General features: G+C 36.7%; 1 protein-coding gene and 1 non-coding gene across 3 annotated transcripts in view; both read left to right on the top strand.

Annotated features, from left to right (window-relative positions):
• AP1G1 (adaptor related protein complex 1 subunit gamma 1) overlaps positions 1–14316 on the top strand; it is an 82802-nt gene that overhangs the window by 43551 nt on the left and 24935 nt on the right. Inside the window, exons 4-12 of one of the 2 annotated variants that reach the window (XM_047710566.1) lie at positions 1109–1250; positions 2813–2909; positions 4270–4346; positions 5202–5210; positions 7534–7629; positions 8093–8173; positions 8375–8473; positions 11526–11581; positions 12703–12816. In XM_047710566.1, coding sequence (XP_047566522.1) covers positions 1109–1250; positions 2813–2909; positions 4270–4346; positions 5202–5210; positions 7534–7629; positions 8093–8173; positions 8375–8473; positions 11526–11581; positions 12703–12816 — 771 coding nt within the window. The remainder of the gene's footprint in view (positions 1–1108; positions 1251–2812; positions 2910–4269; positions 4347–5201; positions 5211–7533; positions 7630–8092; positions 8174–8374; positions 8474–11525; positions 11582–12702; positions 12817–14316) is intronic. The other variant, XM_047710568.1, reaches the window with a different exon arrangement.
• Positions 13103–13187, top strand: LOC125090071 (small nucleolar RNA SNORD71). The gene has a single exon (XR_007124178.1). It is a non-coding gene; the product is annotated as a small nucleolar RNA SNORD71 (small nucleolar RNA).

The following is a 14316-nucleotide window of genomic DNA, read 5'->3' as shown; positions in this document are numbered from 1 at the left end:
TCCTACTCAGTGGGAGGCCTGCTTCTCCCTGTCCTACTCCCCTGCTGGTGTTCCCTTTCTCGCTATGTCTGTCTGTCATATAAATAAATCTTTAAAAAAAATGTAAAAATTAATGTGACAGCAAGGTAAATTTTATACCATAAGGTTAGAGGTTTCAAAGTATTTCTGTTGTGATATTTAAGTCACCTTAAATGCTCTAGTAGGGGTCCCTGGGTGGCTCAGTGGGTTAGGCCTCTGCCTTCGGCTCAGATCATGATCTCAGGGTCCTGGGATCGAGCCCCACATTGGGTTCTCTGCTCAGCGGGGAGCCTGCTTCCCCCTGCCTCTCTGCCTACTTGTGATCTCTCTCTCTCTCTCTCTGTCAAATAAATAAGTGGAATCTTTAAAAAAAAAATACTCTAGTGGGGGGACTGCTTTTTGATTTTTTTTTTTAAAGGTTTTGGTTGATGTATGTATGTATATCTTGTCATTTTTTTTAGTAAATACTAGTAGAGTGTATTAAATTTTTAAAATTTTTATTCTTTAGAGAGAATGTGCATGCGCCAGAGTGGGGTGCGGGGGAAAGTGGGGGTCTAAGGGGGTGTCGTGCAGGGGGAGGAGGAATGGAGGGAGAGAGAGAGAATCTTAATTGGGCTCCTCACCCAGTGTGGAGCCCAGTGCAGGGCTCGATTTCACAACCCTGAGATCATGACCTGAGGGAAATGAAGAGTCAGACCCTTAACTGACTGAGCCACCCAGGCGCCTCCCCAAATCTTCTAAACATATAGTTGTGCTTCACATTTCTGTCTTTGTTGGCTTTCACTTTCATTGGTTTGCTGAATTTTCTGAAGTAGCTTGTCTTCAACAGATAACATATCGCTGAATTTCTGTTACTTTGGTATTTGGAAACATGGAGTTGTAAGCCTGTAGGAGGCACTGTAAATCAGTTCACTGTATTGGTAATTTGTAATAAGTTAAACATATTTTTGCAACAAATAATCTTATTAATTATTTTTCTTATTGGACAAATTGTGAATCATTCAGAGTTGCCTCATTAGATTGTGAAGCTTCTGTATGCAGAGCACAAGTAAAAGCATGTTCATTTCTACCTTTTTCCATTCTTTTGCAGTGATCTTAATCATAGCACGCAATATGTACAGGGGCTAGCACTTTGTACCCTTGGCTGTATGGGCTCTTCAGAGATGTGCAGAGATCTTGCAGGAGAGGTAGAGAAACTCCTGAAAACCTCCAATTCTTACTTAAGAAAAAAGGTAACTTTTAATGAAACCAAATGTCTGCATTTGGATCAGGGACTATTATGGAGATGGGGAGGCAAATTATTTTTGAGAGCTCTGATGATGGTATAACGTATCTTTCTTGGCAGTAGATTTATTTTAAATGATTATATATGAATCAGGTGTTTGTAAGTCAAAATCTTTCTTTATACTAATTTTGGAGGTCTTTTTTTTATTATTAATAATTAACTCCAGTTGGTAATTGTGAACACTTTAATTCTTCTCTTAATTTTCCGTTTTTCAAGGGAATGATTTATAAACAAACAAATGTTACTGGATATCCTAGATACCTAATTACTTCCTAATTTGCCACATACTAAACAGTATTAAATAGAGTGATAATGAACAGAACTTTAAGAATTTACTTTTGTCCTAATAATTAGTGCCCATGTCTTTGTATGAGTGACTTTGAATCTCTGGAAATGCAGTTCCATTGGGACCTATGTAATTATTAGAGAATGATCTAGAACATACTTTATAAAATTGGTGTGTCTAAATGGAATAGTAATGGAAGACAATAATCTTTCTTACTTGCTTTTATATGTTGATATAAACATTTATGTTTTTTAAAATTGTGCTTGAACCTTGTAACCTTCATAAACAAAGGGTGTAAAATGTAGAACTTAGAAGACGCAAGCACTTACTATTGCCTGGTTGTCATTCACTGTACCGCCACATTAATGGTGTGACAAGGCCAAAGCTGTTTTCTAGAATCATGGACTGTTGATGATGATTGTGAACCAAAGTCAGTGCTTTCTCTTAAAGTATGAGGGGACTGTTCTTGTTCAAAAAGTACATTATTTCATGAAATAAAACACTTCTGTGGATTGGAAAAAAAAACTTTTTTCCCCCAAATATAACTTGGGAAGAATTAGCTGAAATCTTTTCTTGTTACTATATCTATTTTGTTTGTGGTATTTTACTCCAGCAAATAGTATTTATGGGTACTTTTGATATGCATAATCAAAATCAGTCTTTGTACCTTTTTTTCCAGCGAACAAGCCAAGACCATCTTTTCTTCAGTAGAGACTAGCTAATTATCAAATGATTTTCTTAATATCAGCAGAGAATGAATTGGGGAAGATAATAGGTATTATTAAAACTAACAGTAGTAAAAAAAAAAAACCTAACAGTAGTAATGTATCTTTAAATTTTATAGTGTTTTTATAAAACCTTTTGGTCATCTTAGAAGAATGAGTATCACAAATGGAAGTCTTTATTTTTTACTTGGAAAAACATAGAAGTTATATTTAATTTGTATGATAAATTCATGTTAACCATGGTCTAGTCTAGGAAGTTTTTGTCCACTTATTTAGTAATACATGAACAAAGGGACAGCTGAGCTAAGAGTTCTCTTTAATGAACTAGTATAAATTGGAAAGTCCTGACCAGTTAATATATAATAGATCTGATGTCTCACTTCTTTGTTCTTTCTTCTTTCATTAGGTGAACTAAATGATAAGGCTTTTGTTGGTATTTTTTGTAAGACTGGTTGCCCTGACTTGGTTGAAATAAATCTTTTTCCTTTTCCTTCATAGGCAGCGCTATGTGCTGTTCATGTCATCAGGAAGGTTCCTGAACTTATGGAGATGTTTTTACCAGCAACAAAAAATTTATTGAATGAAAAGAACCATGGTAATGTGATTTGGACGTGCTTGTGAAGTACTGAGGGAAAGCAGGAAAGAGAAAGGGCTTCAGGGAGTTTTGGCTTTCTCTTTGAGTGCAGCGGACTTACCTTTTTGCTGTGCTTAGACACTTTGCCAGGAAGGGTTGATGGGTCAAGTCTCACTTTTCTCAAATCCTACTTTTATAATTAGAGATTGATTCCTTCATAGTAAACTTGGTTTCCATTTTCAGTCCTCTTTTACTATATTAAAAATACTATGTTAAGTTACTGATACTCAATGTAATGTACAAATTATCCTAGCCTTGATTTTCATATCTAAAACACTTTGATTTCCTAGCTATCTTGCCCTAGAAAAAAAAAATATATTTTTATTACCTTGTGGTAGGAGTATAAAATTTATGAAAATCCTTTAGGTTACTTGTAACAGGAATTTATAATGGGTACTTAGATATATTTATATAAAACTTGAGAGAAACTAAATGGAATGTGGCTATTTTTTCCCATACTTTTATTCTTATTTTTTTTTTTTTAAGATTTTTATTTATTTATTTGACAGAGAGAGATCACAAGTAGGCAGAGAGGCAGGCAGAGAGAGAGGAGGAAGCAGGCTCTCCGCTGAGCAGAGAGCCCGATGCGGGGCTCGATCCCAGGACCCTGAGATCATGACCTGAGCCGAAGGCAGCGGCTTAACCCGCTGAGCCACCCAGGCGCCCCGTCTTTTATTCTTATTTTGAAGTCAGTGAAACAAGTTCTGAGTAAAGAAAATTCATTTGTCCTACTAAATGTTAAGAGAAAAAATGGTAAGGTATATTTAATTTGATTAATTCAGTCCTGTGCCTGGAAGGCTCAAAGTAAACTTGTTGGACAAATGAGTGGTAGGGTACTTACTTTTTAGTAGTGGAAACTGTTGTGAGATTCTTTTTACTCTGGAACAAGTGTATTTACTTTGTCATCCATAATTACCTTGGAGTTTTGATTCATTTTATCTGGAAATTTAAAAGTTTTTTTAAGATTTTTCCTTTTTGAATGATCAGATCTCAGCTAACAGCTCTTTAATAAGTACAGGGCAGATGATACCTAGCTTATAGTGACTGTGAGTATAGACTCAGATGGAGAGACACGTGTGTTGGTTATCATTTTTTAGCAGTTATCTTGGTTACATGGTTTAAAATATTATGATTTAACTGAGTTGACCAGGCGTCTGTTTAATATTTCCTTTGTATTCACCTCAGTGCTTAGCTTCTTTAAAATTAAAAACAGAAGTAGCAACTATCTTTTTGGAATTGACCTGCAGAACTCAAAGCCCTATTCTGTGGAGTTGAATAACATACAGCCTCATTTTAGTTTTCATTTGCTCTTATCTTTCAGGTGTCCTTCACACATCTGTAGTCCTCCTCACAGAAATGTGTGAACGAAGCCCAGACATGCTTGCACATTTCAGAAAGGTAGGTACCATTCTGTATGCCTAAGCCTTTCTTGATTGAAAAACAATTTTCCTGAAGAGTACATGATTTCCTCACTTAGGAATTTTCTTTTGAAAGGAAGTTATGGAGCTGAATAAAGGACTTGACCAGCCCTGCTGTGTGGTAGGGCTGGAAGCCAGATTTAGGCATATAAGAACTGGCAGTAGTACAGTGTTTTCCCTTTCATAATAGAAGTCTCTCAGTGTTGGCACACTTACCAGTCTCTCATGTGTTTTATCTGCTGTTTTCACATTGAAGACAGGAAATGTAACTTGAGGTCAAATTACAAACAGGAATTGTGTGTGCGTTGCATGCGCGTGCGCGCACCTGTGTGTGTGGGTGGGTGATGCGATGTGTGTTTTTAAAGGCAGGTAATTTGTTTTGTTTAAGGTGAAAACTGCAAAGTGAAGTTTTACATTACTTTTATGTAACACAGGGTCACCTTCTGTTCATTTTAGACTCTTGACTCTGGTGACTGAAGTCTAGCTCTCTTAGGTTCCCCCCTCTCTTTCTTACAGCATTCTAAAGTGGAAATTTTTGTTTTCTTCACTGGCTTTTAGAAGACGGTAGTAAGGGTGCCTGGGAAAAACTGTACTTTGGGTAGTTACATGCATTTAATTCCTTTTTAAAGTGCTGATCACTTGATAATGGGGCTTATTTTGTATTTTAGATCTAATGAGGCTCTAATAGCATTTATTTTTTTGATTTTTTTTTTCTTCTTAGATGTTCATGTCTTGATTAAATTACTGTAAAATAGTATGAGGCCTGTATCTGTCCCTAATGCTTGCTTTGTATGTTTTGTTCCTGTTGTCTGTTTGGAATCCTGCTGTATGTTAGAATGAAAAGGTAAGAATTAACCCTCTTTTAGATGGTGCATGCTGGCATTAGGTCCTTAGTAGCTTTTGTGCATCCATCCACAAATGTAGCTTTTTAAAAAATAAACTAATGCTGAAGCTGTGCTTTATACTATGAGTTATTTGTTTTAGCATTTTTGGCTAACTCCCGAGTCCAGTTTTTGTCTTGTCACTTAAACTCTTCACTCCAAAGTCAGCCTTGGATTTCAGTTGCAGCCTTTCCTGAATTCTAAGCCTCCCTCTCTGCTTTTTCTTCATATTCACTTGAGAAACTTTGAACAGTTTCCCAGTGGCTTTGGTGATGGCAATTCCAGATCAGTTTGGAGGCTTGGCACAAAACACTGCTTCTTTTTGAAGTAGATATTTTAGAATCATGTGTGGGTAACCTCATACTTTATAAAAAACTCTGTATGTACTTCTGAGCTCTTGGTCCAGACTTAGAGCTCTTATTTCTCCCTTACCTGCACTTACTCTTTCCTGGAAGTTTTGGGATATGAAAGGATTATGGGATAGAGTGGGTGGGCATCAACTGATTTTCATGGCTGCAGCGTTTCCCTTTGTCATCTTATCTTGTTTGTCTTGTCATAAGTTTTAGTGACTTGCGTTTTTGTCTGAAAAATAAAGCTGGGTTCCAAGAATTTGTATGCTAAACATTTAGGCATTTGTGCTTTTTGTCCCAGGACAATTTTATGCGGTGTGCTGGTCTTGTGTCCGTGAATAAAAAAATTTGTGAATTTATTAGCCCAAGGAAAAAAGACTTCTCTAAGAAATCAGGTTAAACAGGTAATTAGGGATATGTGTAGTACAAAAAAGGAGGCCATTGGGAAGTATGCAGGCTGAGCCACTTTTTGTGCAGAGCCTGGTAACTAGGTGATCCCGGCTTTATTACATGTTAAAAGCAGTTTACAAATTTATATTATTCTTCCCACTAAACAAATCTGTCCACAGTTGACAGATTTAATGGGGATTCTGTTTAGAATTTACAGGTCACCGTAATTTAGGTTTGTTTTAATCTTGGAGTTCTCCAAGTTAGAATTTTGTTTAAATGGCTTATGAATCACCTAATTCTGAAGTGTTACAGCCGAACTTCTTTAAATCCATACAGATTATATTCTCATATTGAAAAGTGGCCTCAGTGTTGTGAGTGCATTCCTTGGCCTTTGTTTTGATCTTGATCCCCTTTTAAAGTTGAGGCGTAAGGAGGAACAGAGCCAGAACACAGTGAGAAAAAGTCATTGAGTTGCAGCAAATTGGTTGGGGCTGTTCTGATCGCCTCCAAAAGAGATGTGATTTGCTTCACTTTGGACACTTGTTTTCTTAATTTTAGGTGATAGAATTGTTTATGTAGCTAAATTGAGTTTTTAGTTGGAGCCCAGAAAAGTTCCCATTGTGGCGCACATTTTGGAACAGGGTTTAAGATTAAGTGCGTAATCAACAGAATGAAATGAATGGTAACATTTGAAGCATTTGAAAAAAATACTTTGAAGTTCAGCTTAGCCATAAAATTGCCTCTACTATGTGTTATGACTCTAGTGGACAAAGTAAAGGAAGGGCAAGAGGAGAATTCCGACCATAAGGAATACATAGTTTCATTAACAAGATGAGACAAAGTAGGCAACAAAGTGTGTATAATTAAGTGCTGAAATAAAATTTTACCGAAAATTGTGTCTTACGAGTTAAGAATAGGGAAAGGAAATTATTCACGGTCTTGCTACCTTCTTAAGGTGGAAAGTACAATTTTTTTTATGTGTCTTTTCCACTTGGTCAATGTTGGAGGCTTTTGGATTCCCTGTTGTTTGTTGGAAAAGAATAGAACTAGCCTTGTCTTAAGTTTTTTCTCTGTTTGAGATAGTATATCTTAAAACTGTAATTTTAATAAAATCACCAGTATTTTTTGGTGATAATGTTTTATATTCAAATGTTTGAGTGAATAAAAACTGAACATGTTTGTGTTACTGAGATATGTCAAGTTCTGTAGAAGTAGAAATGCAATGTGCCCTGTAGACATCTGTTTGACTTGATTCCCATAGGCTTTCTGACCTCCTATTACTTGTACTCTCTTTGCATATATAACTTTAGGGTAAAAGCATCATTTGTTTTTAATTCAGATAAAATACATATTCCGTCTTGAGTTCCTGGCCTAGATACTCTTAAGTTCTGTTTATCAAGCATCAGCAGTATACCAGCATATGGTATCAGTAGAATTTTCTTGGATTCAGACCCTTGCCCCCCTTTTTAATTAGGCAAATTACCTGCCTATTCATGAGAAATTCTTTGATGTTCACTGTTTTTTGATGCATTTTTCTTCTCTGCAGCTTGTGCCCCAATTAGTTCGTATTCTAAAGAACCTCATCATGTCGGGATATTCACCAGAACATGATGTTTCTGGTATCAGTGACCCCTTTTTGCAGGTGAGGTTGAAAGAAAATTTTGGAGAAATGAATTTAATACCTTTGGAATAAATTGTTTCTTTCCTTTTAAGTTTATGTCAGTAGGAATTTGATTATTAACTGATTAAACAAATTACATCAATAAGTGAATAGTGACAGTTCTATACTGCATTAGTAGAATAAAATTATAGTTGTACTATGTAATATCTATCGCATAGAGACTTGACTTATCAATATACTAAAGCTTTGTAGGTGGTGGTATCCTTTAGCTGTGGAGTGATGAAGTGTGGGTTGTCTAATTACCTCATTCAGACTTAGAAGTATTTACTACTTCTCTAAAGATAATGTTTAAAATTCTTCTGTTTGAATTTTGACCATTTCTAATGAGATCTGAGACTTCATTTAAGTTATTTGAGTTTTATACCAAGTAAGTTCCTTTGTGCCAGGTGTAATTTGTTGACACTAATCATATTTTGCACGTTAGGTACGAATTTTGCGGTTATTAAGAATTTTAGGACGAAATGATGATGACTCAAGTGAAGCTATGAATGATATATTAGCACAGGTGAGTAGACTCAGTCTGCGTTGTATAAAATCTTCATTGTAGTGTAGTGGGAGTAGAATGATGGTGGTTAGATGAAGCAGTATTTATTTGTGTCTCCTCATTGGTGGCTGTAATCATTCACAAACTGTCTCTTGTTACCTCTGGATATTTTTTGAAAGTGTTATTTTATCACTAATGTACTGCCCACTTGTGACTTTTCAGGTTGCCACAAATACGGAGACTAGTAAAAATGTAGGAAATGCTATTCTTTATGAAACGGTTTTGACTATCATGGATATTAAGTCAGAGAGTGGACTGCGAGTAAGTCTTTTTAAATCTTTCCCTAAACATTTCAATTAGAATAAATAACTTAGGCCGGAGTACTGTAGAAATGAATTGCATTTGGAAATTAACTTTAGGAAAGTGATGTGGAATGTATAATGCTGTGTTTTGGGATCTGAAGTATCATTCCCTCCATTGAAGGCTTTTAATATTGATTACAATAAAGTTTGGGAGCTCTTAGGTATAGTTAGATATATAGATACTGTTGAGTGAAGGAAACATTTCAAAATAAGCTTTTTATTAGAGCCATGATTTGAATTGTATTCATCACTCCAAATAAGACATCATATTTGAGTTACTTTGTTTTTCTTAAATATTTGTGTTTCTTTTCAAAGAAATGAACACTTAAAGTAAAAAAGCTAAAACAGTACCAAAGGTGTGTGGGGAGGGAAATGTCTTCCTGTAGCTTTCACGTTCTCCTAGTGGGGAATATGGTTACCCTTTCCTCATGTATTTTTTCAGAAATCTGAAAATGTGTCTGTACACGTGTATTTCTTCTCTTCCTCACGTTTTGAAACTTTTTTTTTTTAATTTGACAGAGAGAGAGAGAGAGAGAGAGATCACAAGTAGACAGAGAGGCAGGAAGAGAGAGAGGAGGAAGCAGGCTCCCTGCTGAGCAGAGAGCCTGATGTGGGGCTCGATCCCAGGACCCTGAGATCATGACCTGAGCCGAAGGCAGAGGCTTTAACCCACTGAGCCACACAGGCGCCCCACCTTTTGAAACTTTTGGCAGTAATTTTAGACTTACAGAAAAGTTGCAAAAATAGTTTAGAGCTTGCACATACTCTTCACTCAGTTTCCCCTAATATTAACATCATGCATAACTAGAGACAATTATCAAAATTAAGGAGTTAATATTGGTATCATGCTAAATTACAGAATTTAGTCAGCTTCCACCAATTTTTCTACTTCTGCCATTTTTCTGTTTGAGGAGCTGATCCTCGATTCCACTTGTATTTGTCATGTCTCCTTAGTGCCCTCCAGTCTGAGGCAATTCCTCCATCTTTCTGTGACTTTCATGACTTTGACACTTTTGAAGAGTACTGATCAGTTACTTCGTAGAATGTCCCTCAGTTTGGCTCTCTCTGAAGTTTTCTCATGATTAGACTGAGTTTATGCTTTTTTGGCAAGACTACCACAGAAGTGATGTGCCCTTCTCAGTATCCTATCAGGAGAGACATGCTATCTCTTTCTTTCATTACTGGTGATATTAACCTTGGTCATTTGGTTAAGGTGGTGTCTATTGTGGCTCTCCACTGATTTTTGTTATTTTTTTTTGTTTTGTTATTTTTTCATTTGTAATTAAAAATAGTTTGAGGGAGATACTTTGAGACTTTGCAAACACCCTGTTCTCAGACTTTTTGCCCACCCATTTTAGTATCCATCCAATAATTTTTTTTTTTTTAAAGATTTTATTTATGTGTTTGACAGACAGAGATCACAAGTAGGCAGAGAGGCAGGCAGAGAGAGAGGGGGAAGCAGGCTCCCTGCTGAGCAGAGAGCCCGATGAGGGGCTCAATCCAAGGACCCTGAGACCATGACCTGAACCGAAGGCAGAGGCTTAACCCACTGAGCCACCCAGGCGCCCTCCATCAGAGAATCTTTTCTACAGTAGTTATTAGGGTAGTGTTCCAGTGACACTTTTCTATTTGCCTCATTTTTTCCTCATTAAATAATTGTAATTCCTCTGTAAGGAGGAATTTATTCATGAATTTATTCATTTTTTCAATCACTTAATATAAGAATCGCTAGTTCGTAGCCTTGTAAGAAACAGGTTTACTAAATACAGTCCAGTATTTAAATGTATACAGTTCTTTTTGTCCTTATCATTCCAGTATCTGGATAACTTAACCAAAGTCATTTAGGTTAGTTCTCTTCCTCTCCCTCCCTTTCAAGCAAAATGATAACATATTGTATAGATTGTCCTGTACCTTACTCTTTCCACCTAACATTATCTTGGAATTAGTCCATATTCATGTATAGAGACCATTCTCATTTAAAAAAAAAATGGTGGAATATACATAATATAAAAGTTAACCATTTTTAAGTCTGTAGTTCAGTGGCATTAAGTAATTCACTTTTGCAACCAGCACCACCATATATCTTCTGAACTTTTTTGTCTTCCCAAACAGAAATTTTTTACTCATTAAACAATAACTTTCCATTATTTCCTACCTTCAGTGCCTGGCAACCATCATTCCACTTTCTTTTTCTGAATTTGACTATTCTTGATACCTCATAAAAGTGGAATCATAGAGTATTGTCCCTTTGTAGTTGGCTTATTTCAGTTAGCATAATGTATTCAAGGTTCATCCATGTTATAGTATGTGTCAGAACCCTAATGGCTGCGTGATACTCCGTTGTGTGGATGTGCTATAGTGTACTTAGCAAACTTGCTATTAATGGACACTTAGCATGTCCCAGTCATTTGTGATTACAGATAGTGTTGCAATAGATTCTTGTGCATATGTGCAAGTGTGTTTTTCAGATAAATTTCTATAAGTGGAATTGTGGAAGCAGAGGAGATGTTTAAAATATGTATAATTGCCAGAATTTTCTCCAGTGAGGCTGTGCCAATATTATTCTTCCACTAACAGTATAAAAACTTTAAAACACAATCTTCTAGCAATTACTTTTGAAAGAGTATAATTTTATGAGTTTGCCCTCAGATTTTTGTTTTGTTTCATTTTTGTTTTTTGCTAGCCATCTGTAGAAGTATCAACTATCACCTTTAAATAGTTTGCACCATCAGGGGTCAGGAGGTGATCCTTATACAACATAAATGTTTAATTTTTTTTTTTAAAGATTTTATTTATTTATTTGACAGAGAGATCACAAGCAGGCAGAGAGGCAGGCAGAGAGAGAGGAGGAAGCAGGCTCCCTGCTGAGCAGAGAGCCCGATGCGGGGCTCGATCCCAGGACTCTGAGATCATGACCTGAGCCGAAGGCAGCGGCTTAACCCACTGAGCCACCCAGGCGCATTAAAATGTTTAATTTTATTAGATTTTTAACCTGTGTTATTTCTCTTTAGGTCTTAGCCATAAACATCCTTGGTCGTTTCTTATTGAACAATGACAAGAATATTAGGTAAGTCAGCTGGAAAATATCTTGTATCTTGGTATTAGAAAGTCAGTGTTTTCAAGAGTGATTTTGCTCAAAATCGCATATGTACTGAGTGACTTTTCTAGAACTTCAACTCAGGATTTTTATTTTTAAATTTTAAAACTTAAAGCTACTGTTTTGTAAAGAATTTGAGGATTTGGCTCATGACTTAACTTTTACTTTGGTTTACACAGTCAGCATTAGGAGTCAGCAGACTTTTTCTGTGAAGGATCAGATGGTCACTATTTTAGGCTCTGTGGGCCTTAGGGTCTCTCTGGCAACTATTCAAAATCCTGTGTCTTGGTATGAAAGCAGTCATAGACTATGTAAGTAGTGAGTGGCTTTGTTCCAGTAAAAATTCATTTATAGAACCATGCAGGATAGGGCTAGAGTCTTGTAGGTAGAAGCTGTGGCTTGCTGACCTCAGCTCTAAATTAAGAAGAAAAAAGTAACATTTTGCACTGCAGACCTGGAATGTGTTTGTCAACTCCAGCTAATTTTTTTAAGTAGATGAATTTATAAGTATTTTATTTTGTTACTTTCCTTCATGTATTATATCCTCCTTGCCCTTTTTCCCGTTTTAATCAGGAGAAAATATTCTTTCTTATGTGAGCATTTAAAAATGTGTAAATAATCATTGTGGTACCCTGAATTATCTCCTCCTTCCAAAAGAATTTTTAAATATTTGAATCTTAAACTCAGATTTTTACAGGGGCAGTTTTGGTACCAGTATCAAATAAAAACAAAGAAAATACAAATGGTAACATTGAAATCATTTTCTCTTGTGTTTTGGGGCTAAGGAAAGGCATACTATATGCTTGTTCTGTTGTACTACTTGGAAGAATTTGGAAGAATGGAATCAGTCACTTTTAGAAGTTTAAGTGGACTTGACCATGAATGCAAATCTAATAAATTCTCGTGATTACCACTACTTCAGATTGTAGTGTCTTTTATGCCTTTAAGATGTTACTATTACACTAATTCTGTCTTGACTTTTAAATATTTAAAGATATATAGTCATTAGACATCTTCTTTGTCATTATTTAAGTAGAGAAGAACTATCCTGAATTTTACATTTCATTTCATTTCAACTTTGTTCCATCCAGATATGTAGCTTTGACATCTTTGTTGAAGACTGTGCAGACAGATCATAACGCAGTACAGAGGCACAGAAGCACAATTGTGGACTGCTTAAAGGATTTGGATGTCTCAATAAAACGGTAACAGATTACTGATCGTTCTCTGCTCTACCCCCTACCTGATAACTTCATAATAGTTCTGAGAATGAGTATGTTGCCATTTGTTTATTTAGTCATTATTTTCACAGTTGAACTCTGCTGAGGAAATCCTTTTTAAGAGAGGATCGGCAGGGGGAAGGTTAGATCAGTGAGAGAGGCCAATAAGGAGTACTGAAGTGCACACTGCAGTTCTCCTTGGTTCTTTGTACAAACAGACAGGTACATATATAAGCTGGGGAGAGGTCTGCTTAACAGAAGTACTGTGCTCTGTGTGCTGGAGGATGAAAATGCGGAGTGATCCATCGGCTAAGTGTTTTATCACAATGCTGAAACTCAGTTGCTGACAGCACACATTTTCCCACAGTACTTATGCCCTGAGATACTAGAAGCAGCTGTGTTTTTTAGAACAGTGCATCTAAGAATGACTGTTAGGCAGAAGATAGCACTTTGAAAAGGCATAATTTATTTTCCCCAGTGGAATAACTCCACTGAATCTATGGGAAGAACTGAGAGATGTTTGTAAAACCTCGTTAGAGTTGGCCTCAGTGAACTTTTGGTTGTGTGTTCAAATCCAGAATAAATTAGATTTGAAGTGATCTCTGAAACCATTCATTTAACAAATATCTATTGATATTGAGTTCCTTTTATTTTCAGAGAGCAGATGCTACGTGCGTGAGCAATTTAAAGACAGACCTAAACTCAGCCACCATAACTCACCTAGTGCTTTGCACAGGATTTTTTTTAAATTAAAAAAATTTTTCTTTTAAAGATTTTATTTTTTTTTAAATATATTTTTTAAATTTATTATTTATTTGACAGAGATCACAAGTAGGCAGAGAGAGAGGAAGGGAAGCAGGCCTCCCACTGAGCAGAGAGCCCAATGCGGGGCTCCATCCCAGGAACCTAGGATCATGACCTGAGCCGAAGGCAGAGGCTTTAACCCACAGAGCCACCCAGGTGCCCCTAAAGATTATTTTTAAGTGATCTCTGTACCCAATGTGGGCCTTGAACCTACAACCCTATAAGAGTTGCATGCTCCAGCAACTCAGCCAGCCAGGCACCCCAGGGTTTTGTGTGGTGGTGGGGGGGTGCTTTGCACAGGGCTTATAAGCACCCTCTCAGTTGATTCTCAAAGCAAGCCAGTGAGATAGACTAGGCAATTACTTCTGTCCCCACTTAACAAATTAGTTAAAATACAGTCCCACAGGAATCAAATGATTTCCTCTAAACCTACCCCTGTAAGGGGCAGACCTGGGAATAGAAATTATTATTATTTTTTAAAGATTTTATTTATTTATTTGACAGAGAGAGAGATCACAAGCAGGCAGAGAGGCAGGCAGAGGGAGAGGGGGAAGCAGGCTCCCCGCCGAGCCAAGAGCCCGATGTGGGGCTCAATCCCAGGACCCTGAGATCATGACCTGAGCTGAAGGCAGAGGCTTTCACCCACTGAGCCACCCAGGAGCCCCTGGGAATAGAAATTAG

Source organism: Lutra lutra, chromosome 17 (assembly GCF_902655055.1).
Source record: "Lutra lutra chromosome 17, mLutLut1.2, whole genome shotgun sequence".
Classification (NCBI taxonomy): Eukaryota; Metazoa; Chordata; class Mammalia; order Carnivora; family Mustelidae; genus Lutra; species Lutra lutra.
Note: the sequence above shows the minus strand (reverse complement) of the source record. Positions and strands in the feature narration are given on the sequence as shown.